General features: G+C 43.2%; 1 protein-coding gene across 1 annotated transcript in view; it reads left to right on the top strand.

Annotated features, from left to right (window-relative positions):
• The window catches only part of NFATC4 (nuclear factor of activated T cells 4), an 80,271-nt gene that overhangs the window by 52,437 nt on the left and 10,799 nt on the right, over nucleotides 1-17,035 (top strand). Inside the window, exons 4-7 of the mRNA XM_088470210.1 lie at nucleotides 1,626-1,825; nucleotides 1,965-2,137; nucleotides 9,629-9,769; nucleotides 13,273-13,328. Coding sequence (XP_088326336.1) covers nucleotides 1,626-1,825; nucleotides 1,965-2,137; nucleotides 9,629-9,769; nucleotides 13,273-13,328 — 570 coding nt within the window. The remainder of the gene's footprint in view (nucleotides 1-1,625; nucleotides 1,826-1,964; nucleotides 2,138-9,628; nucleotides 9,770-13,272; nucleotides 13,329-17,035) is intronic.

Genomic DNA, 17,035 nt, shown 5'->3' with positions numbered 1-17,035 from the left:
CTCCATGTAAATATTATTTAAAACCCTGTAACAATGTGAGCATATTTGTGTATTAGAGTAGCCATTGTGACTGGTTTTTTTTTTTTACAGCTTTGCTCATATGTAGCGATGTTGTGTGCAGATGTTTGCGTGAGCACTTCTACTGTACCTGCTGTTTGTTATAGATTGCACTGTGCAAGTTAATGCCTATAGGGGCCTATCCATTTGCCGACTTTCTGCACAATGCCGACCCCGACTATCTATCGAACATGCCGGTCAACCTGACGATGGTCGTCAGGTTCGGCATGTTAATAGATAGAGAGGTTGGGCTTCTGCACTGAATACGTTCAGTGAACGTCTTTCAGTGTGGTACCCGCACCTCAGCGACATGAAAGTCTGAACCCTGGACATTCAGACTTTCATGTCGTTAAATGGATAGGCCCCTTATGTTTAGTAAATTAGTTCTATAATCGTAATAATTAAGTTGTGTTCTGATCTATTTAATAACATAGCCGTGACCTATAAATAATATGACAAAATAAAATGATATGCTAAAAGGTTTAAAGAAAATATGAAAACTGAGCATTTTTCTAGACAAGACAGTTCAGTGGCACAGTGGTTAGCATTTTAGCCTAACAACACTGGGGTCATGGGTTCAATTCCCAACCAGGGCCTTATCTGTGTGTAGTTGTATGTTATCCTGCATCTGATAATTTAATGCACTGTAGACAAATCTAGGAAATTAGTATTATAATTAAAGAAATACAAAAAGTATCTATCCACCAGAAAATGCCACGTATGCAAGTACTTTATATGTGAAAACCTAGATAGTGTACTTTTATATATAATTGTTGTGCATTATATTAGGCGGGGTGCACTGCAGTCACATGATTAGATGTAAGGGGGAGGGGCGGCCCGGATAGTTACTTGCAGTCAGTGTGTATATATGTATGTATGCCAGTTCAGCATGCCTCCAGTCATCCAAACCGCCCTCATCCAGGCCACCTCTTCACCTGTTCTGGCTCGCCCCCTTTCCTCATCCTTTCCACGTACTCCGCGGTGCATACTGCATAGCAGGCAGGGATACGCTGCAACTGCAGGCTGCAGAGGGTCCCCTGATAGAGGGGGCACATGCCCGCCTCTCCCCTAATCTGGCTCTGCTGTAGTGCTACCTAACCTGCAGGGATGTCCATGCCACCTCCCAATGGAAGCAGACATGGACATCCAAGCAGAGCAGGCAGCATGAGTGTGTTGCAGTGCAGTGTGACTGGGTGCAGGAGGAGCAGCAGGCCCTAGAGCCAGCTCTGGCCCCATAGTAGCTCACCCCTTGCCCCAATGGCAGTTACGCCTATGCATGGGCAGTTAAAAAATATCGACCATTTGCGCGAATATCGACATTGCGTGCAGCTCAGAATCAGCCCCTATTCTATTGCTGTTTTAAAGCTATCAATGATCGCAGGCTTTGATAAACCACATCTTAGTAAATCTACCCCTAAGTGTTAATATGCCTCAAAAGGAGGCATTTCCCCATAAAAAACCTGTGCATGTGAATTAAAAATAATTTCGGGGTCCAAAACCACAGGTTGTTCTATACTGCAGTCTCCTTCATCAGGTGTTACAATTCTGCCTAATTTTGTCTTCCTTAGCTTTTAGGATACAATGAGAAGCCACTCACCCTTCAGATGTTTATCGGCACAGCAGATGAACGCAACCTGAGACCTCATGCCTTTTACCAAATTCATCGGATCACAGGGAAAATGGTGGCTACACCCAGTTATGAAGCTCTAGTGGGAAGCACCAAAGTTCTGGAAATGTCTCTTCTCCCCGAAAACAACATGTGTGCCAAGTAAGATGCATTGAACAAACACAGAGAATTACCCCACATTGAACACAAAATGTCCAACTCCTTATTAAGAATACTAATTAAAGTATGCTTTAGTGATGTGCTAGGTGATTGATGAATATTGTACATGTCCATGTTCCAGTATAGACTGCGCTGGAATTCTGAAGCTCCGGAATTCAGACATCGAACTCAGGAAGGGTGAGACAGACATTGGTCGCAAGAACACACGTGTCCGCCTTGTGTTCCGGGTGCATATTCCACAGGGAGGCGGAAAAGGCATCTCTCTACAAGTGGCTTCTATACCTATAGAGTGCTGTAAGTAAAGCCTATTGAGGTCACTGCAACACAATTATATGTGAATAACGTATCATGACCAAAAAGCAGCAATACAATAGCACTGGTTAACAAGGGATCAGTATGTAATACCGCCTAACCCTAACCTCCCCCCTAGTGCCTAACCCTAACCCCCCTCTAAGTGCCTAAACCTAGCCCCCCTTCCCCACAGCCTAAACCTAAGTCTCCGGGGGGGTGCCTAACCCTAACCTCCCCCTGGGGGTGCCTAACCCTAACCCCACCTTCCCATGGTCAAAACCTAACCTTCCCGGGGGGTGCCTAACCCTAAGTCCCCCCGCGGCTGTACACGCCTGGCTCCCGGCTTATCTTCGTTCGGTAAAAGCTAAGTTAGCTGCGGAGAAACAAAAAATTGGCAATATGCTATTTACTACACGAAGTAGCAAGGAAAGGATAAGGCCTTGGCCTTTATTTATGACTGCTGGTTCTGCATCTTATGATGATGTAAGCCCTTCTTCCTGTAGAAGTGTAAAAAAATTTTTAAATCGCTAAGGCACATGAACCAACTGTGTGTTCAGAAAAGTCACAGATCCCCGAGGAGAGTCCAAGTGTGTCCGCAGTCGCCATGTGTGAGCCTGACCTTTCTAATACTGTACTTCAAGAGGATCCTCCTTCCACCATTTGTGTGCCCTCTGCAAATGTGAGGATGAGCAGCACAAGTCAACATGCTGATGTAGAAATTGAGGATGCTTCTGTGGAATTGCACCAGGAGGATGAGGAGGATATTTCTGTAGTTGGTGCTAACAAAGATGATAAAGATGTTGATGCCGAGGATGTTGTTTGTGTAAATCAGGCAACAATTGTTGCCCATGGTAGGAAAAGTCAAAGCCCATTGCTCTCATGCCGGGGCAAAAGACAAAAAAATTCACTTCTCATATGTGGAGTTATTTCCACCCAAATCCAGACAACAGTTGTCAAGCCATCTGTAACCTTTGCCAAGCAAGAGTGGGGTAGAGGTAAGGACCTTAACCATCTAGGAACCTCCTCCCTGTTACGTCATTTTCAGCGCATTCATCAAATTGAAAAGTGTTTTTCAAATTCAGAAACTTTGGCTAAAGAAAACATAACAGTCAGTCCAGTGTCACCTAGCTGCTCCCTTCTCTCTGTTAGATCTAAGTGCCTGCAATCTCCACCACCAACACCTGCATCATAATCAACATCCTCAATCATGAGCGGAAGTAGTCCTGCATCCAATTTCATAAGAATGACTGACTCCTCTCCTATCCGTAATTCCTCAGAAGGATCATTGAGTGCTGCACCTGTTGCTGCTGCTGCTGCTGCTGTGAATGGATCTTCATCCCAGAAGGGGACCAGGAAGAAGACTACTTTTAGTAGTTTAACAAAACAATGGACTGTAAAACAATCCTTTGCAATGGGGAACAAGTATGACAGCAGACACCCAGTTGCACAGCGGATTACTGATCCCATAACAGCTATGCTGGTATTAGATGTGTGTCTAGTATCTGCCATTAATACAGTGGCTTTTAGACAGTTAATCGAGGTCCTATGTCCCCACTACTATGTCCCTTCTAAATTCCACTTCATTAGAATAGCAATTCCCAGTCTGTATAAGGACATTAAAAAAAACCTTATTAGTGTCCTCCGAAATGCTGTTGTGATGACTGTCCACTTAACCACAGATATGTGGACAAGTGGGACAGGGCAAACTAAAGATTACATGACTGTGACAGCCCACTGGGTAGGTGTATTGCCTCCAACAGTGCAAACAGCAGCTGCATCTAACAAATGCCAGCTCATCCAGAGGCAGAATACTCTATGTATCACCGGTTTCACTAAGAGGCATACCACTGAGAGCCCCTTAGAAAAACTCAGGGAAATCATTGCAAAATGGCTTACCCACTTGGACTCTCCTCAGGATTTGTGATTTCTGACAATGCCACCAATATTGTGCGAGCATTACATCTGGGCAAATTCAAACATGTCCCATGTTTTGCTCACACAATTAATTTGGTGGTGCAATTTTTTTTTTTAAATGACAGGGGTGTGCAGGAGATGCTCTCGGTGGCCCAAAAGATTTCAAGACATTTTCGACATTCAGTAACTGCGTATCGAAGATTGCAACAACAGCAAGTTGAATTTGCCCTGCCATCAGCTGAAGCAAGAGGTAGTAGCTAGGTGTAATTCTACCAACTATATGCTTTAGCGGATGGACGAGCAGCAAAAGGCCATCCAAGGCTACACAACGGCCTATGACATAGGGAAAGGAGCAGGAATGCACCTTAGTCAAGCACAGTGGAGAATAATTTCCGTGTTGCTGAAGGTTCTCAAACCCTTTGAACTTGCCTCATGTGAAGTTATTTCAGACACTGGTCCTTCCCCTAATCAGACTTTTGCGAACGCAGCTGGAGAAACTGAAGGAGGAGATGAATAGGAGTGATTCTGATAAGTATGTCAGACTTGTAAATCAAGCCCTTAATTCGCTTTACCAGGATCCAAGGGTCATCAATCTCTTGAAATCAGATCACTATATTTTGGCGACCATACTTGATCCTAGGTTTTAGTCATACCTTCTGTCTTTCTTTCCAATGGACATAAATCTGAAAAGATGCAAAGAGCTGTTGGTGAAAAAATTGTCAGCTTAAGCGGAACGTGACATGGCAGCATCTCTTCCTTCAGTTTCTGCGTCTGCCAGGAAAAAACTAAATTTTTCCTAAGAGACCCACTGCTGGTGGTGATGCAGATCAGTCAGCAAAACCTAATTACATCTGGTTGGATCTGAAAGAACTGCCTACAATTAAGCCCTTGCGGCGACAGACATAGCCTGAGGTCTAGTTGCACACAGGAAGCGGCACAAATCCTGAGTGAGGTCAGGTCAACCACTATTATGCTAATGTGTTTGATGGTTCTCGATGTTACCGATGTTACTGTCTTGCCAGGTATTAGAGGACGTACGTTAAGGGAAGTGGGTGGTATTATGTAGTGCTAGGTGTCTGCTTATTCTGCTTGCGTATGCATTAATTAGCATATTCTTGCAGCGACAGGTGCGTGCATCTGCACCTGTGCGTTCCTTGCTGAATCAGGCCCAAAGTGCTACAGACTTTTGGCAGCCAGTCAGGGTTACGCAATAAAAAACAGGTTTGGAAGGGGACATAGGAATAAGAAGCATAGACTGGCACAGTCAGACTAAAGCAGAGTTGCAGGTTTGTGGAGGTATCTTGCATGTTTTCACGCTGCGCTTGCTGCAGAGCCTAGTGTATGTAAGTATGGGAGATGTGATGTCCTACATCACTCAGTCACATAACCTCTTGCAACTGAAGGCACGTAATTGGGTGGCAACAAGGCATTTACATGTAGGAAAAGTATGTTGAGTATGTTGGGAATGAGGACTATGCAGACTTCTGTGTATGCATAAATACACCTGTTTTCAGACGTATCTTTTGTACCAAGCATAGAGTTTCTGCAAGTGTGCATTGATAATGGTGACGGGTATGAAACACAGTGTAGGGATAGGACGGACTGGCCTCAGCATACAGGCGGATATCTGCATTTCTGTTTCATCACTTTGTGACACATTGTAGAGAAGCAGTGAGCAGTGCTTTCAACAGCTGCATTAAGTCTCGATACAATACAAGAGCTATTCATACTTCTAAGAGGAATTTTTGGAAATTCCCTAAGGTTTGTGCCATTTCATGTTCCAGTCCTATGCTAATACATTGCAAAGGTCATTTATGAATCCCAAAACTCTTGGTAATAGAGTGCACTCCTTTGCTATCTGCTCCTTTACTGGGGCATCAGGTCCTTTAACAAGATGGACACCAACAGTGCTACTGCATATGCGCGGCGCCATCCTACCACTGTGTTAGAGCACATGGACGTGTAGTACTCTGCTTCGGGGAGACCCTGTGTTATCCTGCATACATACTGCTATATATACATGGCCGGTCAGTCCGCTGTATCTTCCGCTTCACCTCTGCTACCTGTTATTGTTACTGTGACTACGGCTGTACAAACCTGACACCCTGGTAAAGTCTCATGACCCACTTCATATGCAGATTCCAATGGTGTACAGTATGCTATTATCCAACTTGTGTATGCCACAAATAGTACACACATATCAACAAAAAACGACCTTTCCGGGGTGAAAATAAAGCTTTAGAACCACTGTGTGCCTCGATTTGCGCAGACGTGGTATGATTCCCGCTGGGCGACATTTGCAGCAGTTTACAGGTGTAGGGAGGCATGGGTTGAAATTGATAGAGCAAAGACATTCCTAGTGCAGTACAGATCAGAAGCACGGCGTGCCTTATTTTGCAGAACATCACAGAAAGGAGATTTAAATTTGCTGACTGAGATGTTATAGAGATAAAGGGGTGGCGAGGGCATTTTTTTGCTGCACATAGCCATTTACCTCTACAGAAAGACTTGAATTCTTAACCAATTGGCCCATCCTTAAAAGCGTTTTTCTGGCAGAGAAAAGTAAGGTCATGCATCAAAGGGCAAAAAGCCTTTTTGTTAGAGAAATTGGGTGATTTCGTATCGCTTCTATATTAATAGGTTCTGCAAACACACAGGTAGTGCTGCGTGCAGTACTGTTATAGTAGGTGCATGCAGTTCTACCTTTACCAGAAGAGCAGGATATCTTATAATTCCCTACGTGGCTGCCTCTTTGGTGGTCACACGTCTACAACACTTAAATACTGTGATGTATCTATAGATGCAACCATTGGCTGCACCATCCAAACTCGAACCAGCCCCATGCTAGATGCATATTCTCCATCATAGTTTGGTCTCCAATGTGAGCAATTATGCATCTGAGATTGCTGCCACTTATGCGACACGTCTATGACACTCCCGTAACATGACCATAAGACAAACTCCATGCATTTGGGAATACCCAATAAAATTTCAAGACATTTCTGAGATCGTATGATCCAATGCATCACAACTGCGTCTCTGGACGCATGTGCAGTTTGGATCAGATTTATGCTGTGTCCAACAGAATCTGCCCCTAGGTGAGACAGTTAACCAAAATTCAGACTGGCCCACCAGAATTAGAACAGTCTGCAGAGGGTTCCGATTTCTCCTACCAGTTTTTGAAGTTTTCACTGTTAGAATTGATGTGTATGCAGGGGATGTAGTCAGGAAGCCGACGGTCTAAATGCAAACCGCTGGCTTCCCGACTGTCAAATCTCGGCAAGGTACTAATGACAGGCGTCCACCAAACCTGATCATTTGCAACTTGCATTACTAGATTATTATTAGACTCTAAATTGTTGTTTATGGATATCATCAGTGTGGGACTATTGTCAATCCTCAGCAGGACTTGGCGGAGCGTGGCAGTTGGGTCCATTCTCCTGTAGCCTCCAATCTGCTCTTCTTAGCATGTCCAGAACCTCATTCAATCTTCAATTAATTCTGGGGCACCACCATTTAAAAAGAGGTGAGACGCCTCTCTATAATGTAGCCCATTCACATTTATTTGTCTGGTGATTACATCATCAGACACTATTGCCTTATCTATGGAAAAATGTGGAGTTTTTTAGCAGTTATTGTTAATCAAGATGACGAATACTAGTCTTTATATTAATAACATTATAGATAGTCTAGAAAGTATCTATCTGTTGATAACAGTATGCTATGTAAAGTTATTAACACTGAACATGATAGTAATTTGCTACAGAAAGATTTAGGCAAACTGACAGATTGTACAGTGAAATCATAAATAAAAGTAAATTATGTATCTAGGTCATAGTAATAACTACTACTTAGATCAGGGTCAGGGTGCCATCTATTGGGGTAAATCATTGCACTTGTCATGCAGCAGCCAATTAGTAGTAGTAACCGCAGCTAGTTTTATTGTCAGCATAGAAATACATAGAACATACAAGTAAATGCTGGCCTGTCCAGCTCTAACTAAACAAAATGATTTTCTCTCTCAGAGTGGAGGGACCTAACAACCTCTCACAAAACAGAAGTCTTTAGCACAGCACTTACATTCAGTAATCATGGTGTCTCTCAACAGGTCTCTGACTTTTTCTACCTGACAGAAGCTAAAAACCTGGGGCATATATATCTCCCCTTGGCATTCTATTTATTGTGTCACACTACTCAAACAATTAAATAGAATGCAATTAGTAAAAAAAAATCAGATGGGAAAGATTTTAAGCATGCTAATTGAAAAAGGAGTAGCACTGCACAGTGCCAGGCAGCAGCTATAAAGACAGATACAATTATGGGATGCATAACAAGAGGAATTAATGTATGTGTATTATACAAGTATGGTATTATTATTTATAAAGTAAACAGACCACACATTGAATATTGGGTACAGTTTTGGGAATCTCACTGTAGAAGACATAGGACAACTGCAAAAGAATGGTTCACAGGTAAGCTACTTAATTACAGCAAAAGAAGGGTTGAAATATAATGAGAGTTTAGAAAAACTAGCTTTATTTACCCTAAGAAAAAAAACATATTGGAGGGAACCCGAATAATATGTGTAGATATACAGTATATGAGGTCAGTACAAAGATTTGTCTTAAGATTTTTTTATATAAAGGACCAAGGGATCATCAATTGAGAATGGAAGAAATAAAGTTGCACCATCAGCACTGGAAGAGATCCTTTACGCTATGGACATCCTTGCCTTATGAGGTGGCAAATTTACTAACATAATAGAACTGGATTAAATATCTTTCTTCTATAAAATTATGTCTGTAGCTACTATATACAGGTTGAGTCTCCCATATCCAAAATGCTTGGGACCAGGGGTATTTTGGATATCGGAATATTCCGTATTTTGAAATATTTGCATGAAATAATGAAATATCTTGGGAATGGGACCCGCATCTAAACACAGAATGCATTTATGTTTGATATACACCTTATACACATAGCCTGAAGGTCATTTTATACTATATTATATATAATTTTGTGTATCAAAAAAGTATGTGTACATACATGAAATTCATTTATTTTTCATATACACCTTATACACACAACCTGAAGGTTATTTTATACTATATTATTAATAATTTGTGCTGTAAACAAAGTTTGTGTACATTGAACCATCAGAAAGCAAAGTTTTCACTTTCTCAGTCAAGCTAAAAAATATTCCTTATTTTGGAATATTCCGTATTTGGATATGGGAGACTCAACCTGTATTTATTGAGACTTTATGGGGGTGATTGACCCAGAGACATTATCCCCCATAAGGATACACTGGAAATTGTTTCTTTGAAAATTTAGTTTTGTCTTCTTCTGGATGGATACATATATAACTTACTAATGATTGAATTTGATTGACCTATGTCATAAATAAATGTAATAAACCTAACAATGTTATCCTGGTACTTGCTCACAAATACAAAGAATTACCTTAAAAAGAACAATATTACATTTTCTGCACAGCTATTAAAAATAATACCTACATGGTCATATATTTGTTTTTATAATAATTTCAGAATGTAACGCCATCTTACTCTCATTCGTCAGCTCAACGTTCTGCTCAGGAGCTCCCTCAAGTGGAGAATTACACTCTGAGTGCATGCTCAGTTAGCGGTCGGGAAGAGCTGCTGCTGTGCGGTTCCAACTTCCTTTCTGACTCGAAAGTGATCTTCCTAGAGAAGGGTCCAGGTGAGATATAACTAGAGTGCTAGTGGCATTTATCCAACAACATAATGACAACAGATATGATAATGAACTTCAAATAAATGTGTCAGCACAGTATTAAAGTGAATTAAGGGCCTGATTCAGCACCGATCGTAAGTCTACAATCCCACGCACCTGCGCGTATAGAAGAAATGCAAATGAATGCGATGGCGGCACTATACAAAGACGCCCTCAGCTCATAAAGCCGCCCACTTCCCATTACAACCTCTGCAAGTCAGCAAAAACATTGGTAACCTCAAGTAACATCGGACCCATATGCAGAGCTGTGGGTGAGCTTGACATGCCTCATAACCTGCGAAGCTTCCTGACGCCATGCCGAGCTCTGGTTGCGTACGCCATTGCTGGGGCTTAACTATGCACGCCCCTGTAACGGCGTTCAAAAGAATGCGTTTCTGTGACCACCCCCCCCTCCACCCCCAAACGGCACTCCCTGTCAATCATTTGTTTGTGCCGCTGTGTGTCCGCTGCGTTCGCATACCCGATCACAGTGGCCGGTTTGCGCGCGCACACTGCGATGCATATGCATGCGCAGAGCGCAAACATCGACCGATTACATGCGAATCCAACCTGGATCAGGCCCTAAAACCACAAATAATCGTATCAAAAAAAGAATTAATTAAAGCCGATTGCCCAGTGTTTACTTGTTGTGGAAGAATCCAGCAACTCGCCAATAAGTACATGGCACAATGGAGAAAAGCTTGAGAAAAGTTGCTACAAAGTAGTCATATAGGGCCCTATTTACTACAATCTGCATATAAAAAGCGGTTGTAGTGTGATAATTCTGACTAAATTCGCATTGCGAATTTAGTCACAATTGCGAATTTAGGAAATATAACATGGATGTACTAACATCTGCATGCAGGAACAGAGCTTGCAGGGAGTGGTTACGGTATCCGGCAGCGGCGCATGCACAGACACATTCTCCCTGTATTCTTTCTAAAAAATACAGGGAGAAGTGTACGGACAGTGGCCCTGATTCAGAGCCGGACGCTCTGACAGAGCGCTCGCTCTGAATCAGGGCCGTTCCTGCTCCTTTTTGGAGCTGCCTCCTGGCCGCTCGCATAGCTGTGGGTGACCACCCACAGCTATAGCGAGCGGCCAAAATGATGGTCGCAATGGTCTTGACCATTGCGACCATCGGGCTTGCGACGAGACCCTGCGGTAGGGTCTCGCTGCCACAAGCCCAGGAGTGCTTTTGGCTCTATCAGAGCCAAAAGCACTCCCCATGGGAACGCCTCCGCCTGGGCAGCCACGCCCCCGGCACGCCCACCAAAGGGGGCGTGCTGTCAATCACCATCGACAGCACGCCCCCTTTGGTGCGAGACCCTTAACAACGGCTTGGCCGTCGTTATTCGGGTCTCGCGCATGCGCACGACGGAGGTGCGTCCGTCGTGCGCATGCGCACTTGGGCACCATTGGCCTGCTTGCCCGCTTGCGAGCGCTCAGCGCTCACTAGTGGGTCAGAATCAGGCCCAGTATTTGCAGGACCTAAGGGGCCTATTTCTCAATATTATTTTTACAAAAAAATGTAATAAAGGATGTTTTCACACCCTTTTCACATTATTTTAGTATCACAACTGGAGGCAACTGGAGTAGAATTCGCAAAATGTTACTCCAGACCCTAATTATCACATATTTTTAGCAAGCAGATCACATTTCACATACTTGTAATGGGAAATGTGCTCTGCAAAGATTTACTAAAAATATATTGTGACAAAATAAAGGGGAAAACCCTGTGATAATAACGCTACTTCGAAATGGCGTTATCCAGGGCTTCCCCCTGTTCCCCAACTCCTGCTCTGCTCTAACAGGCTAAGCCGAACTGGGAGCTGGGCACCAGTGATCAGTGATCGGCTAGAGACTTCCTGTATATAAAAAGGAGGATACTTGTACATCTACAAACTATTACAAGTTGTGTGTGGACATAGTAAATATCTGCTGTTTATACACTGAAATTAGTGGAAAATATAAGATTCACCTCCTTCAACTACCTAATCAAGTGGAACCATAGTAAAAGCTTTTCAAGTAATAGTTTTGCAATTTTCACGTATTATTATTCCATGGAGAATTTTATGTGATGTTTTAAGATTATCTTGTGACCGGTCAATGAATTGTATGTGATAATATATATGTTTATAATTTTCATTTGTGACCTCCTCTATACCAACCTTCACCTATAGTGGTACATTTACTAAAGTGAGAGTTTTTAGAAGTGAGTTTTAGAAGAGATGTTGCCCATAGCAACCAATCAGATTCTACTTAACATTTAACTAGCACCTTCTAGAAGATAATAGCTAGAATCTGACTGGTTTCTATGGGCAACATCTCTTCTAAAACTCACTTCTAAAAACTTTCACTTTAGTAAATTTACCCCATAGTATCAAAGGTGTTTTAGTGTTGTTTTGTGTTACACCTGGTATTGTGTGTGTCTATATATGCAACTACAAGCACATTGTTTCTTTGCTGCTTTATTGATAATATTCAACATTATTTTAATTGTGATTCATAACATAATCAGTGCCAGGTCTTTCTGTACGTTTGTTACAATGTTACAATTGTGTTGGGCTGTGTCAACCGGGGACCTACAACCTCCCAGACTTCCTACCGTATTTGTGATCTTATATACAGCCAGTGCATCTAAATATGTTAATGCTTTGATTACAGTATATACAGCAGGATTGGCAATTTGTCACTCAGGCCAGAGATGCAGATTTTATGGGGCATGCCTAGTGTGGTCAGACAGTGGCTACCCATGATGCAATAGCGGCCATCATCTATTCAATCTCAGTCTGACATCAGAACATTTTCAAAGTAATGTTGATCGAGATTGGCTGCTGTTTTGTCGTATTCAGTCGATTAATTCAATGACTGCCTTATAGGCTATGAAAATGTGTAGAAACCTCTGGAAAAGTGGCTGTAGTAGTGGGCAGCCGCAGAAGCATCATTTACTACTGTATGCTAACGCGAGTATCTGTTGTGGGAGATCGTATGTGTGCAAGTGGAAACCCATGTCGTCCACTGATTTTACGCCGGCTACCACAACCGTCATCATTGGTACCTACACTTGCCTCAACCCCATGCTAGGGGCAGGAGATCCATCAGACACAGGTTTCCCTTCCACTATACGTATGACTTAGAATAGCACGGAGCTTTTGATACATGCCCATGACGCTAACATGACACTCCCACATGTCAGGGTGGTTATGTGCGATCACATTGCTACCACCCAGTTCACGCCCCAAAATGCCCTATTTCACAGAAATACAGATCCGGTTAAGTTCCATACGACTCAGAATAGGACGGACATGTGCTAAGATGTGTAAACAAAAACTCACTATTTGCATCTGTGAACAAAGACCTCTGTGACTCAGAGACAGGCCCTAGTCTGTAGTGGTCTTTACTGTACTTTATCTAATTGCCATTATTGTATTGTAGCTTGTGCTTTGTTTTTTCTTTGCTACAAATAGATGGAAAACTGCAATGGGAGGAGGAAGCAAAAGTAAACAGACTGAAGAGTAATGAGGTAATATTCTACTATATATTTAGTTGTGATAAGTCCCCTCTACACCAAGTATCTCCTGCATCTCTTTGCAGGTTCTGGCATATAAGCACATGAGACTTTTTTACAGATGTGTCCTCATACATCTAGCCTCAATAGACCACGCCTCGCGACTTGTCCGGCACAAGTGAGCCGCCAGGTGCCGTGCTACTCTGCTAGCTTTGGGCGTCTTATTTGACGATAATGGGTCTAATGCGACTAGGATGCACCAGCAGACTGTGCTGAGTAATTTGCTATGTGACACTTGTATATCTGTGTGCACCTGAGTCTGTATATGAAGCACAACAGAACTTGGAATGAAAAAAGGTGCAGCCTCTACATTGTAGCACTACATATACAGATTCAGGGACTCAGTCGCACTCAGATATACAAGTGTTGCATATCAGATTTTACATCGCATTGCGGCTTAGATGCATATTCGGCAAGAAAAGACGCCCGGCGCTAGCAGAGTCTCATGGTGCATGGCGCGCCGAAAGGGGCTTTGCAGCGCGACTGCGGCAAAGATATGAAAGAACAAACCTGTATGACATTCTGGGGTCTAAGCAGTGTTAGGACAAGTGAAAAGTGAAGAGTGAAAAGTTATAAGGTGCCAGCCAATCAGCTCCCAACTGTCATTTTTCAAACACAGCCTGTGAGATGGCAGTTAGGAGCTGATTGGCTGGCACCTTATCACTTTTCACTGTGTCTCCTAACACTGCTTAGTAAATAGACCCCATAGGGTATGTTTCTATTATCTCACAGAGTTAAGGTGCCCATACATGGTACGATTTTTTACCCGATATGGACAGTTTCAATAGGTTGTACAGACCAATCTTATGAAAATAGGTGTTTTTTGTATGTTCTGCGACCCCGATGCGTGTCCCCGCCGTCCTCTAGTTGGATCGTAGATCAGATGGTTTTGCAGAGAGATCTATAATCTTTTGAGTACAATGTGATACACTTCTATGCACCTTATCAATCGTACATCATTTGACCACATCTTATGAAAAATTTCAAGGGAAGAATTTCAAGGGCAATCGTACAACACATCTTACCAACTTTGAATTGGACCATGTACGGGGGCCTTTAGTAAATCCTTTTTGATATGTATAGACAGATAGACAGGCACTAGTAAGACATCAATGGGGTTGATGCAGAGTTGAATGTTTGTTGAGTATACACTGTAGGTTTTCATACTGTGCATGCTTCAGAACCAAGCATATACAAGTATAGGCAATACAGAGTCATATGCAGCTCTAGGCAATACAGAGTCATACGCAGCTCTAGGCAATACAGAGTCATACGCAGCTCTAGGCAATACAGAGCCATACGCAGCTCTAGGCAATACAGAGTCATACAATGCTCTAGGCAATACAGAGCCATACGCAGCTCTAGGCAATACAGAGACATACGCAGCTCTAGGCAATACAGAGTCTTACGCAGCTCTAGGCAATACAGAGCCATACGCAGGTCTAGGCAATACAGAGTCATACGCAGCTCTAGGCAATACAGAGCCATACGCATCTCTAGGCAATACAGAACCATACGCAGGTCTAGGCAATACAGAGCCATACGCCGCTCTAGGCAATACAGAGTCATACGTAGCTCTAGGCAATACAGAGCCACACGCAGGTCTAAGCAATACAGAGTCATACGCTGCTCTAGGCAATACAGAGTCATACATAGCTCTAGGCAATACAGAGTCATACGCAGCTCTAGGCAATACAGAGCCATACGCAGCTCTAGGCAATACAGAGTCATACTCAGCTCTAGGCAATACAGAGTCATACGCAGCTCTAGGCAAAACAGTCATACGCAGCTCTAGGCAATACAGAGTCATACTCAGCTCTATGCAATACAGAGTTATATGCAACTCTAGGCAATACAGAGTCATATGCAACTCTAGGCAAAACAGTCATATGCAGCTCTAGGCAATACAGAGCCATACGCAGCTCTAGGCAATACAGAGCCATACGCAGCTCTAGGCAATTACAGAGCCATACGCAGCTCTAGGCAATGCAGAGTCATACGCAGCTCTAGTCAATAAAGAGTCATACGCAGCTCTAGGCAATACAGAGTCAAACGCAGCTCTAGGCAATACAGAGTCAAACGCAGCTCTAGGAAATACAGAGTCATACGCAGCTCTAGGCAATACAGAGCCATACGCAGCTCTAGGCAATACAAAGCCATACGCAGCTCTAGGCAATTACAGAGCCATACGCAGCACTAGGCACTAAAGAGTCATACGCAGCTCTAGGCAATACAGAGTCATACGCAGCTCTAGGCAATACAGAGTCGTACGCAGCTCTAGGCAATAAAGAGTCATACGCAGCTCTAGGCAATACAGAGTCATACGCAGCTCTAGGCAATACAGAGTCATACACAGCTGTAGGCAATACAGAGTCATACGCAGCTCTAGGCAATACAGAGTCATACACAGCTCTAGGCAATACAGAGTCATATGCAGTTCTAGGCAATACAGAGCCATACGCAGCTCTAGGAAATACAGAGCCATACGCAGCTCTAGGCAATACAGAGTCATACGCAGCTCTAGGCAATACAGAGTCATACGCAGCTCAGCCGCATCTCCACGAGACTGAAGGGATGTAACTGGGCTGTAATGGGGTGTTTTCTTGTAGGCAATGTTCACACAAGGCGAGTTGATGTAATTTGACATAATATACACAGTATAGGCTGGTTCAAGTGCGCCCTGATGATGACGACTATCAAATCAAGCATATGGATAAGGGCGAGTGCACCACAAAGAGATAAGGGCAAGTGCACCACAAAGAGATAAGGGCGGATGCACCACATAGAGATAGGGACGAGTGCACCACATAGATGTGTAAAACTCTGCATGTGGGTGAATATTGCATTTAGTTCCATGCTTGCAATTGGGGAGCATTTATGGCTGACTTGCATCCAACACTGCATCATACTAAGGGCCTGATTCATTGCGGATCGCTATTGTGATCGCAGCTGCGATTGCGCACACAAGCCCACTGCATAATTATGGTAATGTTTGCAATAGCAATGCCGTCGCAGGCCAACATAAAGACGCTCACTTCCCCTTTCTCACATCCTTAATACTCTGCAAGTCTGCGAAAACATCGGTACCATCAAGTGACATCGGAGCCTCACGCACAATTACACAAGGTCAGACCTTACTCAGAGATTGCTAACCTTCCTGTACGCAGTGAGAGCTTAAGCTGCGTATGCCATCACAGTGGATAATTTATGCACACCCCTGCAACGGCGTTCAAAGCACTGACACGCCTGCATTTCGCCGCCTCCCCCGTCACCACCCCCAAAACGCTCATTTCCTGTCAATCACTCTGCAATCACTCTGCGTGGTCCCTGCAATCACAGTGATGCCTTTGCGCACGCACACTGTGATGCATACGCATGCGCAGTACACAACAATCAGCCGTCTGCGTGCGTAATCACAATAGCTATCCATAATGAATCAGGCCTTAAAATGCCTAGTGATACACATATGGAAGTTGCAATGTTGCCTACTTCCTGAAGGGATCTGAAAACAGCATGAACTATACTATTAGTTACGTATATTGGTATAGAATAGATATTACAATTACAAATAGATATTTCATCTACTGAAGAAGATCTTATATAGACAGAGTGAAAAGAGAAATGCTAAGAAAGAGATACTTCCAATTAGCAATGATGGGGAG

Source organism: Taudactylus pleione, unplaced genomic scaffold (genome assembly GCF_031769625.1).
Source record: "Taudactylus pleione unplaced genomic scaffold, aTauple2 ptg000095l, whole genome shotgun sequence".
Taxonomy (NCBI): domain Eukaryota; kingdom Metazoa; phylum Chordata; class Amphibia; order Anura; family Myobatrachidae; genus Taudactylus; species Taudactylus pleione.
Note: the sequence above shows the minus strand (reverse complement) of the source record. Positions and strands in the feature narration are given on the sequence as shown.